The sequence below is a fragment of the Misgurnus anguillicaudatus genome, chromosome 12, assembly GCF_027580225.2.
Source record: "Misgurnus anguillicaudatus chromosome 12, ASM2758022v2, whole genome shotgun sequence".
In the NCBI taxonomy this organism is placed as follows: Eukaryota; Metazoa; Chordata; class Actinopteri; order Cypriniformes; family Cobitidae; genus Misgurnus; species Misgurnus anguillicaudatus.
This window is the reverse complement of record NC_073348.2, coordinates 18,809,137-18,836,008: the sequence shown is the minus strand read 5'-3', so window position 1 is coordinate 18,836,008 and position 26,872 is coordinate 18,809,137. Positions and strand designations below refer to the sequence as shown.

Below are 26,872 nucleotides of genomic sequence, written 5' to 3'. Positions count from 1 at the left end.
TTTGATTTAATTTGATGTTTTCAAAACGTTTTAATTATGCGGGGAATCACACTACATTCAAATTTAACATTTTCATTTATGAAATTCAATTATTTATTAGTTGTATTTTTTATCAACAAGTTGTTTGTTTAATAATCATGTTTGTCAATTTATTTATTAAAAAAATATATAAAATCTTTTTAAAAATAAAATCTTATAAAAAATACGAAATAAAATGTAACAATTATTCAAATTATTCTTGCTGTGTATTTTTTATTAACTCTCCCCTGTTTTCTCTATAATTTAGTTTGTTAATCTTCTCTAAAATTGTTGTGTTTTGCTCTTTAGAATCTCTTCCATGAAACTGTACCGGAAGTGTTCGAGGTGAGAATCTGTTACTAGAGCAAAGGGCGAACTCATCGGACTGTCTCGAGTTTATTTAAATGTTACGTTTATAAATACATTGTAGCTTTTCGCTTTGCTGTTTCCAGCGCAGAACAAACACACAGCCCAGCATGTTGCAGAATACAGGGTGAGTTCAGACACAGTAAAACTTAATCACGCACAAACAATGAAGTTCATTTACTTTTATTTAGCAAAGTATACATAACTGCAAGTTAACATTGCCGTAGCCTAGTACTGTTTTAGATGTACCGTATTAAGGTTTTAACGATCTATGCACGAATTCAGCTCAGTCAATGACAGCAGTGGGTTAGACTTCGTTGTCAAACTTTGCAAATATACACGACACCACCAAATTTCCCTGCAGTCTGTTAAAGGCCCAGTAATACATTTGTATGAATATTGAAGATACACTTTAATTCATTTATTTAGTTCGTCCTTTCATTTTGTTGCATTATTTTCTTAACTGCAATGCTCTTGACCTTTACCCTAAATTTGGTTTGCGCAGGTGCATCATTTGCCCTGTAGAAAATAAATTAAACACACTTTAACCAACTACGTATTTGTTTTCTGAACAACAAGTATTCTATTGAACAGTGCTGTGTGGTGAATAAGACACTGTAAACACTTTTTTATGAAAATGCATAAAATTTGCTATTAAATATTATAATAGTCATGTTTGTCTAGCCAAACAAAAGTCAGAATCTGTAACAAGGGTAAGACAAAGCTTTTAAAGAAATGCATGAGACAAATGCTTTATTAGTTATGTTTGAAATATGTCAAAATGTTAATAGTGAATGGATTGTTATATGGTGGATGAATGTATGGTCACACATTAATTTTAGGAGACTGGCAGGATGTACCCTCTTCATTACCGGGGCGAGTCGAGGGATAGGCAAGGCCATTGCTCTCAAAGCTGCGAAGGACGGTGCCAATGTGGTCATCGCTGCGAAAACCGCAGAAGCTCACCCTAAACTGCCTGGAACCATCTACACAGCCGCTGCTGAAAGTGAGACACCTAAACCTGATAAATGGAAACTATATTGTGTGATGAGACCATAACCTGATGCTGTATGTTTGGTAGTCGAAGCAGCGGGAGGGAAAGCGCTGCCGTGCGTCGTAGATGTTCGGGATGAGAATCAGATAAATGACGCTGTGCAACAAGCGGTTGAGAAATTTGGAGGTGAGCATCTTAAATTCTTCCCTGATGATGCACATTTTCAGCGCTCAAAAGTATACTGTGTTCTGTTTATTTAATGCCAGGGATTGACATCTTGGTAAACAACGCCAGTGCCATCAATTTAACAGGAACTTTGGAAACTCCAATGAAGAAAGTCGACCTGATGCTGGGCATTAATCTCAGAGGAACATACCTGACGTGGGTAGAAATATGACATCTAGGGATTATCAGTTGATTGTAATGGTTGTGCTTATGTAAATGATGATTGGTCATTTTACAGCCTGTCAGACGTTGGCTTTATGTCAACTAATTTAAGGAAGAGAAAGATTTATTGTCCAAAGCCAAATATTGGCCACTGCAATATATAATAATTTAATGCTATTTACCACATTGGTTGGCAAGTTCCTGTACACATAATGCAGAATTTGGATGTTAAACAGTAGTGTGAGATGACAGATCCACACTACATGTCTTGTTAATAATTTTACTACTACTTCAAAAGACATATTTATAAATATTCAGCCCAATAAATGTTTTTAGGGATGGGACGGTAAATGCCAATATACACCAATAATACCTGGCCGATAACGATTCTGAATCACACAGCCGATATTATGCATAGCTCATGTATATGCTTAAAGGCGGTCTAAGCGAATCTGTGTGACGTTACTTTTTGTTGATGTTTGAACTGTTTTCAAACAAACGGAGCGTAGCTAATAGGGGTGGGACAAAAAAATCGATTCTTAGATGAATCGCGATTCCGACGTGGGCATGTCAAGAATCAAGAATCGATTCTTAAATGTAAGTTTACAAAATAATAACGTGACGTTATCAGAACCAAAAGGCGGAACTCAACTGGGGGAGCGGTGATGCACACGGACAACTTAAGAGAGAGCCCACTGCACAAGCACATAGCGAAAGAACACTTTAAATGCTTGTAGGACTATACTGCATATATCTCTACATTGAATTTATGGCTGTCACCATTACTCTCTTCTTTTGAGGAGTTTTAAAAAAAAATCCTTGAGTACATGTCGAGTACTCCTTAAAATAGCGGAGATGCGGTTTAGTGAAACAAACTAGAAAATTACAACAGTATCAGAAGCATACAAATCAGCGCTGCGCTGCCTCTCTCTCTCTAGTTTGCTCGTTCACACACACACCGTGCGCATGGAGCAGCTCCTGCGTGAGGCAAGAATGCGCATCCTTGTGAATTTTGGAAGTTAAAGATGACTGAGCTGCAGTGGCCTGGCAAAACACATTTGAGAAGAACTCAAAAAGACCTGCATGTTTCACAATTACTCTAAAAGACCATAATGACAATTTCGCGCGTGGAGCAGCAGTTAACTTATGTGCGATCTACCGGCATTGCCTTTGCGATCGATGTATTGGACACCCCTGCCCTAAACCATCCGCTGACTGTTTAGATATAACATGAATATACTTCTGTAAAAATATGCACATAGTTTGTTATTCAGTCGCTGGGTGCGCTGCATTATATAAATACAGCAATACTGCCAATCACTGTGTATAATGATGATGATTAGACGCTTAACGTTAGTCAGTTCGTGGAAGTTAATGCCGGTGAACATATAGAATTAATATGTCACGTTTAATTACTATTTTACTGGTTTTAATGTCTTACAACAGAAACAGGACATATATGTATATAAGAATGACATTATTTATCCCTTAGTTGCATTAAAGTACAGTATATGACAGTTTAGAGACTAGTAGCAAAAGCGCAAACATTAACCTGGCTTTGAAAGCCAATGTGACATAATGACGTCACAGATATGCAAATTAGCACGTCAACAATAGATTCTGAATCGAATCGGGACCCTGAGGGTCCAGGCGATTCCCATCCCTAGTACCTAACTCCTCCCCCCCTTCCGTGCTTTCATAAACGCACCTAACCCCCACCCCCAAATCCTTCTTGTCGTTTATTGGCTGGAACACTTTGTTATGGTTTCTGGTGGTAGGTTTGGCCACTTTGTTTTTATTGCAGTTTGTGGAGCCTAGGCTGTCTACAGAGATTGCGTTTTTTACAGTTTGATCAGCGGACAGGCAGCAAGCAGATAGTGAGGAGATGTTTACTGTATGAAACAAAAAATGTTTTATGGTCTAAAACACGTGAATTCGCTTAGAGCACCTTTAGAGGCGGGGTGCATGATTTTTGAAAAACGCTTTGGAAGATGGACAGGGGCCGACTACCAAAACAAACTTGTAGCCAATCAGCAGTAAGGGGCATGTCTACTAATGACATGGAGGATAGAGCGCTCAGTTCTATCAAACCTCTTAGGGGTGCACGATTTAAAAAAAAAGCTTTGGAAAAGGGGTCGGGCCGAGTACCAAAACACACTTGTAGCCAATCAGCAGTAAGGGTCGTGTCTACTATCCGACATCGTTGCCTGGGTGGTGTATGTGTGGGGCGGATCTATCAAAAGAAGGTCCAGATTCTATTGGGGTAGGGGCATGTTTGTTTAGGTGATTTCAAATGTTAACTATAGGTGTGTTCGAGATCATCCAGCGCTGCGCAGACCGATCGGCGAGGTTTGCCGATTGCAGTCGAGGTGGGAACTGAAGACGGAGCTGTCAAGCGGACACCTGCTGCTTGCCGTAGTGACGTGTGCGCCGTGTTTCCTTGTTTTTAATTGCAAATGAAGTGAATTAGATGCTGAATTTGATAAAAACAAACCTTTTAATAAAAAGTTGCAACCAGAAACATTTTAAATCGAATATTTTAATTGCTGCTTATCCTGTATACCCGAAAATAATGGGAAACAAGCCTATATTATTAAAATACCAATAGAGTTTGTTATTTTCATTTTTATTTTATTACTCGACACAATATAACTTATTTATTCTTATTAAAGTGTTTTTTCCTGTTTTAAAACATGAATTTATAATGTTTTTTAGAGGAACTAAAGGTTGGATTAAACTTGAAACGCACGTGATCGTTGTCATCAGTGAGGCGACCAATCACGTAAAGCTGTTACGTCATCACAACTCCGTGCAGCCGCTCTGGAGAAGCTGCACCGGCTGAGCTAGCCGGCTACTCTCGAAACGCTCTCGCGGTACTTAAAAACCATATGACACAGTCACGTGCCTGCAGCGCCAGCTGAAGTCGGACAAAATTACTAACCGGAATGCATTGCTTCAAGTCAGCCGCCGATCGGTCTGCGCAGCGCCGCATGAAGTCGAACACACCTATTGGCTTTCAGAGATCATGCACCCCGCCTTTAAACCATTTCCTGGAGATGGTTCTTCTTCTGTGGTGTGGCCCATGTAGAATTTCTGCACGAGAGCCCCATTTGGCTTTTGGATGTACTGCATTTTTACCGTAATTTATTGAGTAGCATAGCAAGCATCATCGGCCGATTTATCGGTCCATCCCTAAATGTTTTAGTTTCTCAATGTTTCCCAACTGTCTGTTACATTTGTAAATTATGTTGGTCATATCGGCTACATTCTCAGTATCGGTCAGCCATAATCAGATCCTCTTGAAGTAAAAATATTCTTGTGGTTATTACCATGTCAGCCGTCTTGATATCATGAACCCCTGGTTTTTGTACATACTGAAGGATTAATGTCAAATGGTGTAAATCTTTGCGGTCTGACCCAAGACCATGTTAGTTTCTAAGATAAGTGCTGTTAACTGGTTTTTATTACAGATCTAAATTATGCATCCCACATCTATTGAAGAGCAAGAACCCTCATATCCTTAACCTCAGTCCACCTCTCAACCTCAATCCCATGTGGTTCAAAAATCACACAGGTGAGCAAGAAGACCATCAAAGATCTGTAGGATTAAAACGCTTCATGCTTTGGTTACAAATGACACTGATCTTCTCCTATGCATCCATGTAGCTTACACAATTGCGAAATATGGCATGTCCATGTGTGTGCTTGGAATGGCCCAGGAGTACAAAGGATCTATCGCCGTCAATGCCTTATGGCCCAGGACAGCTAATGCAGAGTTTCTTTAATCAGTCTTTAGGATCAGGAGTAAAGTTCAATAAAAATGATAGCTAAATCACATGTTTATGCATCTTTAGCTATTCAAACGGCAGCCATGGACATGTTGGGTGGCTCCGGGGTGGGCAAACAGTGCAGGAAGGTGGAGATCATGGCTGATGCTGCCTACGCCATCTTCAGCAAACCCACCAGCTTTACAGGACAGTTTGTCATTGATGACGACATTCTGAAAAAGGAGGGCATTAAAGACTTTGATGTATATGCTGTTGAACCAGGTTGGCTTTGTGCTACTTTATATTTATAAGTTGTATTTAGGATTAAACAAACATTACTGTTCAAAAGTATGTCAACAGAGCATCTTTTTTTAAGGTCATCCATTGCTTCCTGACTTTTTCTTGGATGAGAACCCAGAGGAGTTAGTCAAGCAAATGGAGGAACATGGTAAGTTTACTATATATGATAGATTTGAAGAACTTCAACAGACCTTTCATCCAAATGTTTTGTTGTTCTCTTCAGGTGCCACTCCAGTTTTCAAGAGCGGAAAATCTAGTGCAGATTCAGCCGCCGCTGGACCTATTGCTGATACGTTCAACGTTATTAAAGGAATTCTGAATGCAGATTTAGTCAAAACTACACAAGGAGTGTACAAATTTGACTTAGCAGGTGAGCACTACACAGTTTGAATTTACAATTAATTGCAACTAAAATAACTTAAGCTAATTCAACTTTATTTTTATAATTTATAGCAACTCGTCATTATTTAAGAAAGTTGAAATGAATTGTAAATTCAAGTTGATTAAACTTAAAGGGATAGTTCGGCCAAAAATGATATTAAACCCATGATTTACTCACCCACAAGCTGTCCGAGATGCATATGTCCATCGTTTATCAGACAAACACATTTTCAGTTATTTTAGAAAATGTTTTAGATCTTTCAGTTAATTAAATGTGAAGTTACGGGGTCCACGACCTTCAAGTCCAAAAAATGTGCATCCATCCTTCACAAAATAAATCCAAACGGCTCCAGGATGATAAATAAAGGTCTTCTGAGGGTAATCCGCGCGGTGCTGTTGTAGAAATATTCATATTTAAAACTTTATAAACCAAAATAACTACCTTTCGGTAGCGCCGCCATCTTAGACTCCTCTGTATTCAGGAGAGAGTATAAGCGTAGTGTATGCACTTTTCATAGTGAGGTATGACAAATTCGGAGGGCGGGGGCACAGAGCAGCAGCAGAGTAGCCTCCGTACGCTGCGTAAGCTCTCATCCTGAATGTGGATGCGACTAAGATGGCGGCATTACCGGATGCAAGTTATTTTGGTTTATAAAGTTTAAAATGTGGATATTTCTACAACGAAACTGCGTGGATTAAACTCAGAAGACCTTTGTTTATTATCGTTGAGCCGTTTGGATTTATTTTGTGAAGGATGGATGCACACTTTTTGGACTTGAAGGTCGTGGACCCCGTAACTTCACATTTGATTAACTGAAAGATCTCAAATATTTTCTAAAATAATTGAAAATGTCATAGTCTAAAAAAAATGATGGACATATGCATCTCGGACGGCTTCGGGGTGAGTAAATCATAGGTTTGATTATATCATTTTTAGCCGAACTATCCCTTTAAACATTTAAGTGCAAGAAGGAATTTTCTATAATTCCAGTTATTATTAGACATAAATGTCTTGTGTTAACCGATGCATTTTACACACAGTTTTATTTGTTTACTCACAGGTGAGCATGCTGGAGTCTGGTACCTTGATCTAAAGAACGATGCAGGGTCTGCTGGCAGTGGGGAACCACCTGTCAAAGCTGATGTTGTCATGACCATGGACAGCGCAGACTTCATAAAGATGTTCTCAGGTATACTGCCGAATGATTAGATTCATAAAATTTCGATAAAATCTTTCATCCTGTATGTAATAGGGGTGTGACGAGACACACGATTAGGTTTACGAAAACAAGATTTTTACAGTTTTAAAAAATCCTCAATTATAAACTATGAATAGAAAATGGTCTTTTGACCAATGAAATCACATAATTTTAAAATGTTTTTAATAGGGCTGTCAAAAGATTAATTGTGATTATTCGCATACAAAAAAAAAATTGTTTTTGCATAATACATGTGTGTGCACTTTGTGTAATTATTTTCTATATATAAATACACACATACATGTATTCCTTTTTAATCTATATATAATATAAAATCTATCAAAATCTATCTATATATAATACAAAATAATTACACACAGTGTACACACTTCTATTATGCAAAAACAAACTTTTATTTTGTATGCGATTAATCTTTTGACAGCCCTAGTGTTAAATAATCTAGTTCTGTCACTAGCTATTATTTTGGTAAAGTAATTTCATATTTTTTAATAAACCTAAGTGAGCAGTAACCTTTTAAAATGACATATTCAGTATAATAATGATGAGGCAATAATAATTGGTTCAAATAAAGCATCAAAAACCAAGTACACTTGGTTTTTACAAACAAAAACATTATGTATTACAGCAAATGCCTGCAGAGGGCGCCAACCGCCCGCCGTTTGGTTTTTTACTCTTTTTACATTGAGCAGGGTTCCCTCGGGTCCTTGAAATCCTTGAAAGTTTGTGAATCTGGTGGGAAAAATTTAAGGCCCTGGGAAGTTTGAAAAAAAATCCAATATCCCTTTGTAGTGTAGGATAATATCATAAAAATTCCCGACTTTTTAAGCACACGTGCTAAACTGTTCGCTTTAAATGCTTATATCTTCTGTATGCGAATGTTGATTCATACCAAAATGCTTTTTTGCATAGTTGTGTTTGACACATGAAAACGTCTCTGGTTACATATGTAACTGTTGTTCCCTGAGAAGGGAACCAGACGCTGCGTCTCCCTAGCCATACTCCCTTTCGACCCTGTAACGCCGTCTTTGGCAATATTTCAGATAGCGATATACTTCCTGGCTCCAGCGTCACCCTGTCTTTGTCGTTAAGCCTCACCATTGGCTGAATTTGATATACACATTCAGACGCCCTTACTCCTGGAGGCGTCCCCAAAGTGTCATCGCAGTGACACAGCGCGAGTTCCCTCGAAAGGGAACTGTAACAATTTATCTTAAAAGGTAACACGATGTTACCTTGCTCTCACTAGAAATGTGTCCCCACATTTAGTCCTTGAATTTGAGGGTATTAGACCTGGAAAGTCCTTGAAAGGTCCTTGAGTTTGAAGTTAACTAAGTTGTGGTAACCCTAATTGAGATAACAATTACTTTTGGCCAAACGATGTTTAAATCAACTTCATTTTTAATATTTCTCCACTTCTTTACAATAGAAATGATAAAGCCTCTGTAGTTACTCAGCGAGAACATTCATACAACTGTGTATACTCAAAGTGAGCCTTTAAACTGCTGAGACAGTTCACACGTTAAAAGGCCAAACACAACACGCTTCAGACTTTATATGCATTCCCAAACGAACATAATTTGTTTGGGAATGCATATAAGGGGTAACTTTTCACACCCCTAGTGTGCATGCATTGATTGGGCGCAGCGGTTATAGCTGTGTTTAATCATAAATAAATCACAGCTATTTTATAAAGACCACTATTAGGCCTAGTCCACAAGTACATGGCCATTTTATAAACAAACAACTTCCTCCTTTGTTTAAAAAAAATCTCAGTCCACATGAAACGCAAAAACACGCTACTAGGTGCTGTCAAAAGTATGCCAGATGGCGATATAGCCCTAACCGTAAGGCCGTGTTGGCCAATCGGACTCGCCTCATGTAAACAAAGGAAATAGCGATGCACAATCTGACTTCAAACTAAGGAGTTAACAGCATGCACGGCACGCCGACCTCACATACCAAAATCTCCGGTTTCGATAACACATTAACCAGAGTTTCTGAAAACCTTAAAAAAAAGTTTGGTTACAGTTACCTGATACTTGCGTTTGAACAAATGGGCAAACCGCATAGAAAAAGCTGCGGTTTTGAAAATAACCGTGTTCATGTGTACAAGGCCTTAAATCAGTAAATTGTGTTTTTAAACCAAAATAAAAGTAAAAAAAAACAAACATTTTTATTAACAGGGAAATTAAAGCCGACCATGGCCTTCATGTCTGGAAAGCTGAAGATTAAGGGCGACATGGGTCTGGCCATCAAAATGGAGAAGATGATGGCTATGATGAAGTCTAAGCTGTGATATGGTCACCCAGTCTCTTGCCTTACATCACATACATGATCTTTCAGTGTGTCAGTTTGCTTTTTCTATATCACTGTTTTCACTGCACCATTTGTTAAGCTGCTACTAATTGTAATAAATGATTTTCCTCTAAATTTCTTTTCTTAACGTTATGCTCTTTATCATTGTTGTTACAACTGTTTGCCTTTTTAGTAAAGATAAACACTAGAATGAGTAATGGTGATTGGTGATGTTAGTAAAGACCGATATTATCATAAAGCGTCACATTTCCGGATGACGTCAGAGGTATTCAGGCCAATCACAGCGTACAGATTAGCTGGTCAATCAGGGATACAGCGCTTTTCAGATCCATGAGTTTTGTACAAATCAATGAGGGAAATCTGGAGCTACAAAAATATATGGTATGTGGAAAATAATGTGTTTTTTAACCATAAACCACGCAAACACATCGTATTATACAAAATACACAAAATAATGTTGTTTTTTAGCAATGAAATAGGTGCCCTTTAAGACAGTTATTGTTACTACTGTAAAATAACAGTAATGTATTATTAATTTATGCTTTGAAAAATAGCAAAAAAGCATGATTTTAAAATGAACTCTAAAATATATCATCAAAAAACACATATTTTAAATCAGCAGTGCTATGCCATCCACATTTAATTGATACATATACACTCTTATTGTATGACAACAATTGTCTCTCTTTTTTATTTCTCATTTTAGAGAAATATCTGATACAGTATCAGTACATTATCTACTTTATGACAATAACTAAGAACTGAATAAAAGAGCAAAATCTGTGCAATAAAATGTTTTTAAGAGATACAAACTCTTATTTTTTTTATTGCATTTGAACAAGTCCATGCAGATGTTACCATAAAAAAATAGTTTCTAAGTTTTGTAAGTTAATAAGTTTTAACCATATGTCAAATTTTGGTGGCAATACGCATTTGAGGTCTCTGTTTTTCCTGTATTATCACATCCATAATATCATATGTATTTCCTCACACGAAAATTAAAATAAAAAATTATTATTTGAAGAGCCGCCCCTTGTTTTAATTTTTGATTTTGTCACATCCGTATCGCTGTAATTGAACTTTCTGACCATTGCACTTACGCGAAAATGATGTTTTACCATGGTAATTTTACACGATGGTACATAATGCATTTAAAAGTTGAGGTAACGTACAGAGACACTGTGCAACTTTTGTGCACTGTGCAATGATTAATATCGCATGTTAACAAAAAAAAAATATTAATTTGAAAACAGCTTTTAGTATTGTCACGCACTGATTGTGTAACACTGATATTAAAAACCATGCATGCATGCACATCACGATATCTTTTCATCTCAGACACGTACTTCCGGCGTTAGCGGAAGTACCCGCTACGCGTCCATTAAAAGCAAAATTAATGGCTTTTGTATTAAAAGCTGTCAAAAATTGAAGAAAAGCCGTAGAAATAAATGTTCTTCAAAAACAAATGATGACTGAAATCGAAGAAAGAGGCGGCGGACAGCATATGTGAGCAGATATCGGCGTTTATCTCCTGTGTGAAGGTACATGATGTTATTGTCTGGCTCTTTGTGTGTGTGTTGTGTTGTGTTACGTACTGTATACAGATATACCGAGATACGAGCTGTGTCTCAAAACCTAGTGATAGGTTAACCTATAGATTTTGCAGCTTACCTAAAAAGCCCTTTCATGCATTTGAACCTTGCGAGTGCAAAGCTGAAAGCGGTGCACAAAATTGCGGTGTATGTAGGCAACCGATTCGGTCTTCAGACAGACACACATTGTCAATTTAGAATGAAAACGGACATTAACAGTATCATGGCTTAACTTCTTGAACTTATAAAACGCAACAAAAAGTGTAGAGAATAATGCCTGTGGCTGGTGGTACTGTGTACTTCTTGGTGATAGATAGGGGTGTGTCTTCAAGTTGCACGTTAACAAAGTATCTAAATATCGTGGTTTGTTTGATAGGTGTACGGTATTACGTGACGTACCTTTGAATTCCATGTAATCGTATGATAGATGGACTTGTTAATAATTTAGTACCAAAAACAAAGAGCATAAATACAGAATAATGCAGTTGGCTGGTGATCTTCTGGACTTGTTAGTGATAGAGGTGTGTCTTCAAATGACACTAGTAGTAACTAAAAGTACCATGGTAATAGTAATACAATTTTTGCTTACATTAAACATTTGCAACCTTAAAGCTTTCTGATGTGTACATAAGCATCTTACCATAATATGCTTTCAACGGCATGCACCATAATAACAGTAATATCATGGTGTTACTATTTAGTATCATCACCACTCTGCCTTATACTAAATGAATAGCCAATCACATTCAGTCAATATAAATACTCTCTTGGGCATCATCATTAAACATCATACATCCAGTTTTCTGGGCCAATTTCATGTGTTTACAAACATTATGTTTAAGTCAAGGGCTTCACAGTATTCAAGGAAAATGCAATATTTGATATATAATAATGCTTTAAGTTTGCAAAATGTAGTTATACTTAATTAAGATATATTTTAAAACCTGAAAATAAGCCTGCTTGTGTAACACGACAAAGAATGCATGTGCACACAGGCACTTAAATTCATGTGCTAGTCCCAAAACCCAGGACCGAAAACTTTGAGTAAACTTTTACACTACATATTTTTGAAGTAATAAAAACATGTTATTGCAAATCATTGTGAAATGCACATTTGCGCTAAGTTATTTCAGTCATTTAGTGATTTGGGCGGCCCTGCTGCAGTCCTGGTATGTTGTTACATAACTAGTGTTATTCAGGGTTTTTTTCCACTATGCTGAGGTTTTGTCTCAAAATATATATTTTCTGTGTAGCTTTTGGTGGAAGCTCAAAAGTCATGGGTTCGATTCCCAGGGGACACACATACTGATAACAATGTATACCATAGGACAACTTTGATGAACTTTTTTGCTCCACTAGTATAGTAGTATATTATAGTATCTGGCACATGGATGTTAGTTGGGATATGCGTGCAAGTGCAACTGGTGACATTTATTTTAGTTTGTTTACTAGGGCTGTAACGATTAATCTTGCAAATGTGTGTTTTCTCAATGAATGAATTTTAATGAATTATGGTGAAATCCCAGCACATCCAAAAGCCAGAGGGCGCTCTCGTGCAGAAACTCCATTTGTGCCACAGAAGAAGTAGCATTACATTGCGGTTCAGAATCGATTTTAGGCAGGTCTTTTTAATGGGACACGCAATTTATCGTTACAGCCCAATTGTTTACGTTATTAAAATGTCTGATTTGTTTTTTTGCAACAGTAAAATATGGCAGTTCACTTGCAGAAGTTGTTGTGATTAGGGGTGCACCGAAAAATGCCATTATACATAGGGATGTCCCGATCCGATCACGTGATCGGAAATCGGCCCCGATCACGTGGTTTCAGACTCGATCGGAATCGGACGTTACCTCCCGATCAGGACTCGGATACTTATGCAGGGTTTAAAATACATCAAGGTCTCGCTCTGCTCCGCGCCAGTGTACGCGCTGCGCTGGTGTGTGTGAACCACTGATCTATATAAATGACTGGATTGCGCATAGAACGCTTGACGTAACTGCGGGAGGTGAAGCCAGCGCAGAGTTCGAGCCGCCATCTTGGTATACCCAACCGGCCGAGTGCGTCATTGACATCCATTCAAAATCATGATCAAAATGTACCCCCTTTACAGCGTATCAGTTACACAAGGTTAATTTTTAGGATATGTGTACGTTAATTATTTGTTAATTCTGGTGTTATTTGCAACGTTTATGTTTTAATCGGGCAGGATAATGGATTTATAAAAAAACGTTAAGGTGAGTGTGTCTGTTGCATTTGTTAATGACACGGGTATAAATAAAGTTTTGTTTGACATTCTGTGACGGTCAGCGTTATTTTTCTAAATAAGTTCAGGTAACTTGTAAGTTTAGATAACATAATTACAAAACTAGCAAATTATTGCATGCACATACGGTACAAAGCATGATTATGTATTTAGATTTCAGAATGAGCACGTTTATTGTCCTTAATACTAAATATGCTGCGGTCTGTCTGCTGATCTGATACTGTAATAAAGAAATAACTGATTAAAACGCAAAATGTACAACTTTCAGTAAATAACTATTTACATGCTTTGGACGTTTTTGTTGTAATAATGTTCAGAGTAACTTCACATATAAAAACGAAGACGAGTAAAGTGATGTTTTATCATTAAAATCTGATCGCGTCCATTGGTTTAATAGAACGTTTGGGTATACCAACATGGCGGCGCGGTGGCTTCACAAGTGTGACGTCATGCGCAATCCAGTCATTTATATAGATCAGTGGTGTGAACTGATGAGAAGAGAATAGACTGTTCGACTTCATGCGGCGCCACAGGAACCGGCAGCCGAATGACGTCAAAGTTCCGCGAGAGCGATTTAAAAGCAAACTCCTCCGTATGATTTCGCGGATCACTCTCGCGGTAGTTTGACGTCACCCGGCTGTCGATTGTTGTGGCGCCACATGAAGTCGAACAAGCCTATTGATGTGTTTTCATTCATGGGCTTCACACTCGTGCGTGCAAGGAACACACGACAAAACCGGGTTTTACCGCTCATTTAAACGACGCGTTGATCGTTTTTGTCATCATGTGCTCAGACGCAGCTCCGCGTCTCACTCAGAACCTCAAGAACGCGCATTCGCGCAGGATCATTTGACATAACTGTTGAGATGAGAGAGAGAGAGAGAGAGAGAGAGAGAGAGAGAGGTAAGAATGGTTCCCATGTCGAAAAAACTTAATAGAAGTCTAGAAACAACGTATTAAAGTATGTATAGCCATGTCACTCATTTCATTACAATATGTTAACTAGATAACTGGATACAACTTACTGTATAGTTTAATAAAATAATGTATTTTGATTATACAAATCAATTACGACCTAACGTGTTTGTTTAACTAACTGCTGACCAGCTTAGGGAATCTCTATGACTAATTTATAAGACATAACCTATTACTGAATCAGTTTGTTGTTTTTCTTGTTAATTGAGTTTTTTTGGGTAGTCTATCTTATGCCTAGAATTAGCCAAGGAGGTTGATTCTTACCCTAACTTCCTTCAAAGTTTGATCAATTGTGCATAATGACATGTGCAACAAATGCATATAGGGTGTCAGACTCATAGATGTGCATAATTTAAAGTTCAGGTTTTAAAGTTTGGGTCAACATGTGGCACAGCTTTAAAACTGAAACATCAGGATTAAACATACCCCTCAAACCCTCCCTCCTAACAGAGCCTCCACACAAAACAAATCCCAATTTAACCCCTGTACATATACTATATATATTCTCATTATTTTTTAATACATCGATAGTTATGCGCTGGCACAGAGTTAGAATCTTTTGACTCCACACAGAAACAGCAATGCGTGCGGCATGCCATAAGGAACATCCTGGTTCTGTTTTTTCGCTTTTCTTTATTCTTTTTTTATGCATTATAGAAAGTATCGGATCGGGACTCGGTATCGGCAGATACTCAAAATCAAATGACTCGGACTCGAGGGCAAAAAAACCTGATCGGGACATCCCTAATTATACACTAATAATACGTGTCCGATAAACATAATAATTATATATATTCTCTATTATCATGAAAATACCTGAAAAGGTTTGAAGAACAGCTATATAAATTTATGTTTAAGCCATTTCCTGGAGCAGCGTGTCAAAGCTATGTGTGTATTGTTTTTCGTCTGCAGCGCATATTTCTGCACGAGAGCGCCCTCTGGCTTTTGGATGTTGCGGCATTTCACTGTAATTCATTGAGAAGCATAGCCAGCGTCCTCAACCGATATATTGGTGCACCCCTAGTTGTGATGCTTTCGTTTCCATGAAATATAAAACAATTATATATATTTTCATACAATTTGGATAGAATTAGAAAAATACGTTATTTGCAAAAGCACATTATTTAGCATGTTTTCGCATATTGCGTTTTTCTTCAATAATGCACAGCCCTATGCCATATTGTGTAAATGTAAATGCTCTCCACTTTGCAATTTTACAAAAGTCAGAATATTCAAATTGAAATTATAATTGACCTCATTCACCTCTTTAAAGGGATAGTTAACCCCAAAATGATAATTTTGTCATAAATCAATTACACCTGTGCCATTCTAAACCACCGGGAGGCTTTTGTCTGTCCCATTGACTTAAGTTAGTTTTACAATTCTTTTCCCCAGAAAAGAAAGAAAGATATCGTCAAAAAGCTCCATGTTACATCAGTAGTTCAATAGTAATATTATGAAGGACCAAAACACTTTTGTGCACAATCAAAACAAACAATTTTATTCAACAATTTGTTCTCCTGCTTGGATGTTCAGTGCGTGTTCACGAGCAGACTACGGCGCATGCTGCTGACGTCACTTGCTAACTTAGTTGCTAGCGTACAGACAAATAATACGCAGGCAAGTTAACTTATTTGTGCATTTATACGGGCTGTTTAAGTATTGTTTACAATGTTTGCATAATGGCTTAAATAAAAAAGCGAATTAAAAACTAAAAACATTGGCAACTATGTCAGCAGCATGCGCAGTAGCCTGCTCATGAACACACACTGAATGACGTGGAGGAGAACAAATTGTTGAATAAAATCGTTAGTTTTGTTTTCTTTGCGCACAAAAGTGTTCTCGTCGCTTCATAGTATTATTATTTATCTACTGATGGAACGTGGACCTTTTTTCTGAGGATTTTTTTTTTAAACTAACTAAAATCAATGGGACAGGCAGAAGTCTTCAAAAATTATTTTTGAAGACAAAACGGAGCACTTGGTGGTTTAGAACGATACATGGGTAAGTGATTTATGATAAAATTGTCATTTTGGGGTGAACTAACCTTTAAATAGATGTTCCTGGACAAGTCCATGTTGGAGTCCATGTTACTTCCAAGAAAGCATTTGTCAAATGTAATAACTTGGAACTAATGTACCATTGTACCTGACATCACCAAAGCTAACTTACGGGTTTGTGTGTTGTCGTGTGTACGTCCTACATTATTTTGAAATATCCCACAATACAGAAGAATAACAGGTTGTAAATGCTATTTCATTCTTAATCTCTGTATTTAAAAAATGCTTAATATTCTTGTACTAGGGGAAGACGCTCAACATGGAAGACTGCTTGCACACTTCATCTGATAACCTGGCTAAATTGGTAAAATGGGCACACAGTCATGGAACAATCTGCACTCTCATCCCCAACCTCAAACATATGCTGAACGAGGGCTCTCACGGTACCCTCACTGCAATGTGGGGCTGCAGCGCTGGCCACGCCTACCACTGGCCACTGAATACCACCTGCAAAACAGGAAACAAGGACCGGATGTGTTACCAAGACAGTCGAAGCATCAGTACGGACAATATTATGCAGACGGCCGCCGTCATGCACAACACCTCCGCCGAGCGCTTCCTCGGCAATACCAGAAAAAGCAAATGCAATTCCAGTCAAGGCGATTCCAGTCAGATCCACGACTCTTGTGACATCTCCAACTGCAGTGAACCCTCCGAGTTGGACGACCAAGCTGATGAGTACAGTAACAACTTGTACGACATTGTCTGCGAGTCGTCGGCTACTGATGAGGATGGTGACTCCGAGCCCAACCACATCACGAGCGTTACGCACAGGAAACGAGCCAGTAAAGGTCCAGGACCTGAGGATTGCACGGATCCAGGGTCAAAGAAGATTAAACAAGAAAGGGGTGAAGACTATTACAGCGTGGCAAATCCACAGATGTCAAGCAGCTCTGAGGTTAACCGGTCAACTGGTGGGGTTACCCAGTCACCCAAGCCAAACTCCCAGATCAGACCGTTATCTGGGTCTGCGACATCCATCAAGGCTTCCTCTGTGGACATTGACCCCATGGGATTTTCGTCATTACCGCCTGAGAACTCTCCTGCATCCATGATCAAACCCATGCGAGCACCTCCACATGTTAACCAGAACAAAATGCACATGAACTCAAACCCAGCACCAAGTCAAAGTATGACAGCCTTATCCCACTCTGGACGTATTGACGCTATGGGGGTCCTACACAGAGAAGAATTTCCCAAGTCTTCTTTGTCTTATGGAGAAGCGTCGATGCCTGTGAACCCTGAGATGGATCTTCTAGCAGTGCAGGCACTTAATACAGAAGCTAGAGGAGACAACCCAGGTAAAAACCCTTATCTATAAACAATGTAGCACTTACAAGAACATAACTTGTTTAAGTAATAAACATAATATGTGGTTGGTTGACAACATTTCACCATGTATAGGAAATTAGGTGTGTCCCATAACAAGTTACACTACACTAATTTACTGCCGTTGATTTGCTCCTCAGTTGAACAATCACATTTGCATTGGAACTCTTTGGGGCAACGTGTTAACATCAGAATTAACATAAAAACACTTTTGTAAAAGTATAGCCATATTTAATACAGGTTTAGGTGAAACAAGTGTGCAACATCTTATTACATTGAGTTACTACAACTTAAATATGTTTTAAACAAACTAATGCAGATATTTAAAGGGATAGTTCACCCAAAAAATAAAACTCATTTTGTCATTATTTCCTCACCCTCATGTCATTCGAACCCCCAATGTCTTTTGTTGTTCTTCAGAAACCAAATGCAGTTATTTGGTGTTTTTTGTTACTGTGGGAGTGGATGTGACCACCTCAGTCACCATTTACTTCCATAGTAACCAGAAAACCATTTAACTTCTAAATGACCCAAAAGTGTTAAGCTCCACTTGACCTGTGACATATTCTTTAAGGGGTTGTGCACACCAAAACTTTTAAACACAGCTGTTTTTTCAGCTGAGCGCTTTTTAGCTGTGATACTTAAGCTGTGAGCTGGTTGGTTGTTGTGATAATGTCCCGCCCCTCCTCCACTGTGATTGGACGGCCGTGTGAAAACTGACATTGACGAGCGGAGCTTTTCATCCAAAGTTGAAACTCTTTCAACTCTCAGCACAGAGCAGGGAAAAACCACAGAGGGCCGGTTTTCAGTGCGAAAGAAACGCTAGCTGCTGACTTATTTGAAGAATGCAGTTTCCATTGGAATCAATTGAAAACCGCGGGCGTAAAAGCTTTGGTGCGCACGCCCCCTAAGGGCGCTTTCACATTTGTAGTTCGCTTCATTTGGTCTTGACTAAAGGCAAAAAAATTATACTGTAGCTTTTTAGCAGTTCCTTTTCACATCATACTGGTTGCTCTGGTCGCACCAGTTGAAACGAACCAAAAATGCAGTCATGTGATAACGTCCACATCACTGGTTGGTCACATGTCTTTGAACGTATTTCCTAAACTGCTTCTCGATTGGTCAGAATCAGCGTTAGGGAAATTCCAACGGAACCCGGGAGTAAACAAAAAGGAGAAAAATACAGCAGCAGACACTATGGAGGGACAATAATTATGTTCCTGGTTGTTATATACTACATAGTTTATACTACCGCACTCTAGGCAAACTCTTCACTCCCAAAATAAGCACGGATGCGGCCTGAAAATAACTTTTTAATGCACTGCAAACGGCGAAGACACCAAATGTATATGAGGCTTCATATAAATCTCTTCACGGAGGTCTCGGTCCACTTGTTTGGTCCCCTTTTGGTGTGCACCCGAGTTCGATTTGCTGCATTCTAACCTGCCCAAACTAATGGCGCTTTGCCATTGCATAGTACCCCACGGTTTAGTTTAGTTTGGGTCGGGTCAGCTCACCTCACTTTGGCTTGGTTAGCTTTTTCATCGAGTTTAGTAATACTTCGGAGTGGTAGGGATTTTAGGCATGTCGTTATATTTGCACTGCTTACTGCTGTGACATCATATAATTGAGAGCGTTGTTGTACATTCCCATACATTTATTTATTTCTCAGTCCACCACAAAATTTAAATTGGCCACCACAAACATATGTTTGCACATCGCGTTTATAACTACCTCTGTCTCACATGACAGTTTCTGTACAAACACCCGTGGCGTCAGTCAACGGCGCTCCGCTGAGCCTCAATGAAGTTGCATTTAAGCATATATAATGCCTATGTGCACGTTGCGAATGTGCCGCCACAAACTGCAAGTATGGAAAAAACTGTTCTGGTGTTCCTGGTTCTCAACCTGTGGATGTTTTTCATCCCTAAAAGGGAGTTTGGGAACTTATAGCAGATCACAGATGACAACATGTTTGCTTGAGACAGTGCACTGTGCAAGCTAGCAGTAAGCTAAAGCTAATCTTTTAGCGATGACGCTGATGACGATTCTCTCAGACCAATCAGTGATCTACAGTGTTTTCGCTTCACGTTTGGTATCAGCTCGGGTCACTTGGAACTAGGGATGGGCGATATGGCCTAAAATCCATATTGCGTTATACATTGCAGCCTTTTGCGATAGCGATATGTATTGCGATATAATAATTGCAATAGACTCGTTTCAGAACAGGTTATATAGACCCTTACAAAAGCCAAACTGCTAGAAAAGTAAGTAAAAGTAAACCGTTATGGCCAGATTAGTCTTGTTACCTCTCTTAGCTGGAACTTTTGCCTGACACACTCTACAGCAGGGGTGTCCAGACTTTTTTGTGTGGTGATCTACTTTTAAAATGATAAAGCCGACAATATCTATCTGCTAAAAAACACAGTTAATTATTTTTATAACACTAAACACTTTAAATGCTTGTGGGGACTATACTGCATATATATATATATATATATATGTGTGTGTGTGTGTGTGTGTGTGTGTGTGTGTGTGTGTGTGTGTGTGTGTGTGTGTGTGTGAAACATGCAGTATATATATATATATATACTGCATGTTTCACAATTACTAGACCATAATGCCAATTTCGCGCGTGTAGCAGCAGTTAACTTATGTAACTTATGGCTTAAATCCAAAAAATAGATGTTGCATCGGTCTTTTTCACGAGTTCCTCTGTTTCGCTGACGCTTTCATCCATGTTTATTTGGCTGCAGCTCGTGGTTCTAAAGTTCGCCGGTAGATAGTGTCATCAACACGCATTATCGCGATAGTGCAATAGATTTAAAATCTCTATTGTATGCCAATTTTCTATCGTTTATATTGCATATTGTTTATATTGCCCATCCCTACTTGGAACCCCAACTGAGGTGGTACAAAAAAGTATCGGGTACTACGTACTGCACCCAATGGAAAAGCTCCCAAAAGTAAGCTGACCCGACCCAAAATAAACCAAACCGTGGGGTACTATGCAATGGAAAAGTGCCATAACTGCACCAAGTGATCTATTGAACTCTGGTATGATTCAACCGAACTAAATAAGGCAGGTGTGAACGCACCCAAAGCGTCCTAAAGACATTTAATCCTCTACTTTCTTATTGTGGATATCACTGTTGGTTTAGTTGTAACACATTTTTTAAAAGTAAACATGTGCCCTGAAAGAGAGGCAACACTTCAATGTTTGGGGTCTTAAAAAAATAAAATAAATTGAGGATCAAATGACATGAGAGTAAATAATAACACTATTTTCATTTTGGGGGAAACTATCCTTTTAAAGGGACACTCCACTAAAATATGCTAATTTTCCAGCTCCTCTAGAGTTGAACATTTGGTTTTTACCGTTTTGGGATCCATTCCGCTGATTTAATGTAACATAAGATTGCTACATAAGATTAAGATTTATTATAGCACTAGTAATGAGAGGATTTTCTTTGAAGTGACATGATGAAAGGTTTCACCCAGGAATGTATTTTAAATGAAACTTTGACATTAAATACTGTAGAAGTGTCTAGTGTTTGTAGTTATGTACAAATATTAATACAATCTTGTGCATTTTTAGTGTCGCAGGAAGCAGATAATATCAGACCCCCCCTTCAGATAGTTGCTTTGTTTTTTTTCTGTCACTTGATCTCATATGGGTTTTTTTTTTTTTTGGATGTGGTAAAAATGTAGATGAGTTACATTAGCTATATTTGTAGGTTGATTTAGTTTAAACATTACACCTGTCATTAAGTCACTTTCAGTACAAATGCAACAGCATTATGTGATATTGCTTTAAAATAGTTATTCTTTAAACAAAAGATTAATATTAGAGACTGATACAGATATAGGCAATTATTTTGACATCTGCTGATACTGATAGCAGGGTTCCCACGGGTCCTTGAAATCCTTGAATCTGTTTGTGGATCTGGGGGGAAAAAATTCAAGGCCCTGGGGAAGTTTTTGAAAATATACATACATAGATACAGGTCATTGAAAGTGCTTGAATCTATTTTATGCAAGTTTTCTGGAAGCTTTATGCAAGTTTTACATGCTTATATCTTCTGTGTGCGAATGTTGATTCATACCAAAACGCTTTTTGCATAGTTGTGTTTGACGCATGAAAACGTCTCGAGTTACTTATGTAACTGTTGTTCCCTGAGAAGGGAACCAGACGCTGCGTCTCCCTTGCCATACGTCCTGCGTCCCTGTAACGCCGTCTTTGGAGTGATATACTTACTGGCTCCCGTGTCACCCTGTCTTTGTCTTTAAGCCTCACCATTGGTTGAATTTAATATACACATTCAGACACACTTACCCCAAAGTGTTACCGCAGTGACGCAGCGCGAGTTCCCTCAAAAGGGAACTGTAACAATGTATCTTTAAAGGTAACACGATGTAACCTTGCTCTCACTTGAAATGTGTTTCCACATTTAGTCCCTGAATTTGAGGGTATTGGACCTGAAAAGTGCTTGAAAGGTCCTTGAATTTGAAGTTAACTAAGGTGTGGGAACCCTGTGATAGTTTGGTGGTTATATTAACTTGCATTAACTAAATTCTGAAGATAAAATGTTATTCGTTCATATAATGACCATTAATATTAGCATTAAACTAATGTTTCTTGATATTTTCTGTAGAAATGAGCTCAAATTCATTGCATTTTCCTGTTCTCTTTTGATTGACAGGATATATCGGCAATGACTATCAGTGATTGGCTGATATATCGGTTCATGTCTAATTAATATTCACGTAATTTGAGATTTGGCCAGTTCACAGTTTCTTTCCATAATCTGTCCAGTCCAACTGCCTCATTTATAAAGCTGTTCCCACGCAAAGGTATAAAAAACAATCTTGATGGGAGAATGGGCTTGCAGGGTGGGATCTGAGGATGATTCATGTACGCACACTTGCAGGTCATCTGTGATTTATAAAGGGAACATTGCTTTGTTTTATAATTCTAATATTTTTTGCCATATGCCATTTTTGGCTTTTGTGTATACGTAGACTTTTGGTAATGATCCTACGCACAGTTTTATAAATGAGACCCCAGATTCGCACTCATTCGATAATAACTAGTGAAAGATACACCACCATATTAAGTAAAGGGTGGAGTGAGAGAAAACCAACTTTCCCAAAAACTCAATGCTTGCTGCAGCCAAAAATCACACTGTTCCACTTTCACTCCACACACTCCAGTCTAAAAAGCCATAAACACAGACAAGCAGAGAGATGCAGACACTGAATGTCATCAGCAGTGGTTTAAAGAACTGGGAATAACTGTTGTATTGTTGTATAGGTAATAACTGATGACGATCCATTGAATTAGTAGAAAATAATGCCGAGGTGGTAATGCGGCGACGACACAAAGCGTCATGCACTTGTGTTTGAAATATTGAGAACAATGTGAACAAGTTGACTTTCAATACATATATATTAACTTTTTCTTCAGTATTTATTAGGGGTCAAGCCCAGAATGGGCGAAGACCCCTATTGTATCTGTTAGTTTTCTTCTTCATTATTCTTTATTATTCTTCCTGTCACCTTGCGGTCTATGGCAGCCCATAGAACCGTACGTAGGAAAGTTATGAAATTTGGCACACTGACAGAGGACAGTCCAAATAATATCCATAGCAATTTTGGAGTCTCTATCTCAAACCCGCTAGCGCCACCATCAGTCCAAAGTTGCACTTACGTTTTTGCTTATAACTTCTGATCCGTACGTCCTAGAAACGAAATTCTTGTTTCCTCTGATTCCTTGGCTCAAGCCGATTCGATAGGACCCTATGGCGTCATTTTCCATCATGAAAATGTTTCCGCCATTTTGAATTATTCGTAAAACCTACTTTTGCGAACTCGTCCTAGAGTTTTCACACGATTGCCACGAAAATCGGTATGCAGCATCTAGAGACACTCAAGGCAGAAAGTTATTAAGAATTTCGATAAACCAATCCGTTGTTGTATAGCGCTTCGACGAATTTTAAGAAGAGCGCAAAAAAACAGATTTTAGGCTGTATCTTCACCAAACTTAGGCCTATTGACACGAAACTTGGTACTTGAGATGCCAGTCAGGAACTGAGGGTGCATGCACAGTGTCGTTGCAGCGCCACCTACTGGCCAGACAAATGTTTTATAGGCCTATAACTTTGGCTATGATCAACGTATTTTCATGGGACTTGTTTCCTTGGAGTTTTGAATAGTTGCCGAGTCCAACGATACCAAACATGCCAGGATTCGCCTTACGGTTAACCCTGTGCGGCAAAATAGCGCTTAAAAAACACGCGTGAATATCTCCGCGAGGTTAATTCTGATCGACTCGAAAACACCATAGGAAGAAACTAACCTTACCTTCTGAACAAAAAGTTCCATTGGCGTTATATTAAAATTTCCATCAGAAATGGCCGAAAATTGCAAAAAACGAAAAATGACCTTTAAATTTAGTATTTTTAACACATAAATGGTTATAACTTCGCAACGAAAAGAGATTTTTTCACCAGATTTGATACGCTGATGTATGAACACAGTCTAAGGCCACACAAAAAAAATGGTATGCCTGCACCACTAGGTGGCCCTATAATTGAACAAAATCTTTCATATCAAGCAAGCCCTATGGTCATACAACAATTTTATAGCTAAACTAAAGTGTATAGTCATGAAACTAGCTAGATGTAATGCAGTCATGACTTAAGGTTGCATGCACAGTTTTGTCATAGCGGCACCTAGTGGTTTTGAGATAGAAAATGGCTATTTTTGCCTAAAATTACTGCAACCACACATCTAAAGCCATGAGTCTTCATGGATTATTCCTTGATTATTCCTCTATGGCTTGGAGTATAATCATTGGTGGTTGCCAATTCAATCCCTAGCAACCAATGAGAATACCTTATCAACCGTTTTTTGCAAGAGCTATATCTCTGCATCAGAACATCATAGAGACACTGGGGTGGTCTCTTTTGACTCATTTAACTTGCTGTAACATGATGTGACCTACGTTTTAGCACTGCAAACACCACTCACATGTCCTTCCGGGCTCTAATTTTCCATGATTGTCAATAACAGAAAGACGATCACAGTAGACAAGAACATAGATTATTTTTGTTGGTTACATTGCCGGTTTTTATCCGTTATCATTAGGTTTACCTAGGTTCTTTAATCTGCTGATCCAAACTCAATTTTACATCCTTCTGTGCCCTTTTCGGCTTGACCCCGGTATTGCTGCTTGCAGCTATATTATATCCATTTGTTTCTAGTTTTATATTATCAGGAATGAAGCACAAAACTGAACAAGCATACAATAATTTTGTTCTCTTTTTAATTTATTCTTTTCAATTTCTTTCTTTCGCTATCACACATATATTTGTTTGCTTTATTTGTTGAAATTAAATAAATCAGTTATTTCAGTTAAATTCAGAATAAAGCATTCAGTCAACCAATCAGAATAAAGCATTCAAACCCCATGGTATAATATACAATATAAAAATATCATTTAAATTTGTGGAATAAAACTGCATTGTTTTTAGAAATGCAATTTAACAACATTATATTGTGACATGCATTGTGAATGAATTCAACACCACACACTCAGTGCTTTAGCCTTAATGTGCGTTCACACCAGACGCGGCAGAGGCGGCAAAAACGCACTATTCGCGCGTAGTTGGACGCTTGAAAATGTTGAGTTTATTCGCTTCATTCGCACGTGAAATTGTACTCATTGGAGACACTCACGTGTAAATTTGCGTAATGGGAGGGGCTTGCCAGGCCGAGCTTCCACCCACTCCTTTCTAAGCAAATGTTCAAATAGGCACTATGTTTACTAATAGACTGCAGATTTGAATATTATACATATATATATATATTCCCGCCTAAACTAATCTTAAAACTACACTTTGTGTCTCGGTAATATTGATAAACGGCTATTCCATCTATTGAGTTATTAAAACATTGCTTAAATATATAGCTCACATTGAGTAAACTTACCAGATTGTTCAACCTCCTCACTCACTTTCTTTCAAACAAGATCCTTTTAATTCCTGTAAAAGTTCGAAGATGTCTCATAGAGTGCTGATGATTGTCCTCCATATTGTTGTTTTGTATTTCTGCCTCCGCTCACTTCCTGTAATCACGTCACTACTAGAGCAAGCTCCTGATTATTTAGTGCGTCGCGAACATCCCCCAAAGTTTAGATTTTTCAACCCGCGCATTTCCCGCTGATCACGCATCAATGTATGCCTATTCACGTCTTTCTATTGACTTAACATGTATATCACACCAAACATGTTTTATGCTACGTACACACCAAACGCGTAGCATCACGTTGCTCGCTCTAGATTACTCGCGGGATTTAACTTTAAGCATGCAAATATTTCGCTTGAGTTTAATATTTTTTTGAACAATGCGTCTTTGCTTTGACTTTGTATGTAATCTACTCGCGTAAATCGTTGAACTAGTGTTTGGTGTGTATGCCCCATTAAACGTTTGTAAACACAATGCGCGCCGCACTGTTTTTTTTGGTATCTTTGCTTTGACTTTGTATGTAATCTACTCGCGCAATCGTTGAACTCGTGTTTGGTGTGTATGCCCCATTAAACGTTTGTAAACACAACGCGCGCCGCACTGTTTTTTTTGTATCTTTGCTTTGACTTTGTATGTAATCTACTCGCGCAAATCGTTGAACTCGTGTTTGGTGTGTATGCCCCATTAAACGCTTGGAAACACAACGCGCGCCGCACTGTTTTTTTTTTTGTGTCTTTGCTTTGACTTTGTATGTAAACTACTCGCGCAAATAATTGAACTCGTGCTTGGTGTGTATGCCCCATTAAACGTTTGGAAACACAATGCGCGCCGCACTGTTTTTTTTTGTATCTTTGCTTTGACTTTGTATGTAAT

General features: G+C 38.4%; 2 protein-coding genes across 5 annotated transcripts in view; both read left to right on the top strand.

Annotated features, from left to right (window-relative positions):
* Positions 1–347: 347 nt before the first annotated feature.
* On the top strand, positions 348–9,863 carry hsdl2 (hydroxysteroid dehydrogenase like 2). Its single transcript, XM_073874072.1, has 11 exons — positions 348–511; positions 1,227–1,390; positions 1,466–1,564; positions 1,645–1,759; positions 5,236–5,339; positions 5,432–5,533; positions 5,623–5,814; positions 5,909–5,980; positions 6,056–6,202; positions 7,275–7,403; positions 9,617–9,863. Exons 1-11 carry the CDS (start codon positions 495–497, stop codon positions 9,727–9,729), a joined length of 1,254 nt encoding a protein of 417 aa, XP_073730173.1. The 5' UTR covers positions 348–494; the 3' UTR covers positions 9,730–9,863.
* A 1,191-nt stretch (positions 9,864–11,054) lies between these two features.
* LOC129447280 (uncharacterized protein KIAA1958) overlaps positions 11,055–26,872 on the top strand; it is a 35,440-nt gene continuing 19,622 nt past the window's right edge. Inside the window, exons 1-2 of one of the 4 annotated variants that reach the window (XM_055208939.2) lie at positions 11,055–11,290; positions 16,887–17,943. In XM_055208939.2, coding sequence (XP_055064914.2) covers positions 16,902–17,943 — 1,042 coding nt within the window. In that variant the 5' untranslated portion in view covers positions 11,055–11,290; positions 16,887–16,901. The remainder of the gene's footprint in view (positions 11,291–16,886; positions 17,944–26,872) is intronic. The other 3 variants (XM_055208940.2, XM_055208942.2, XM_055208941.2) reach the window with 3 other exon arrangements.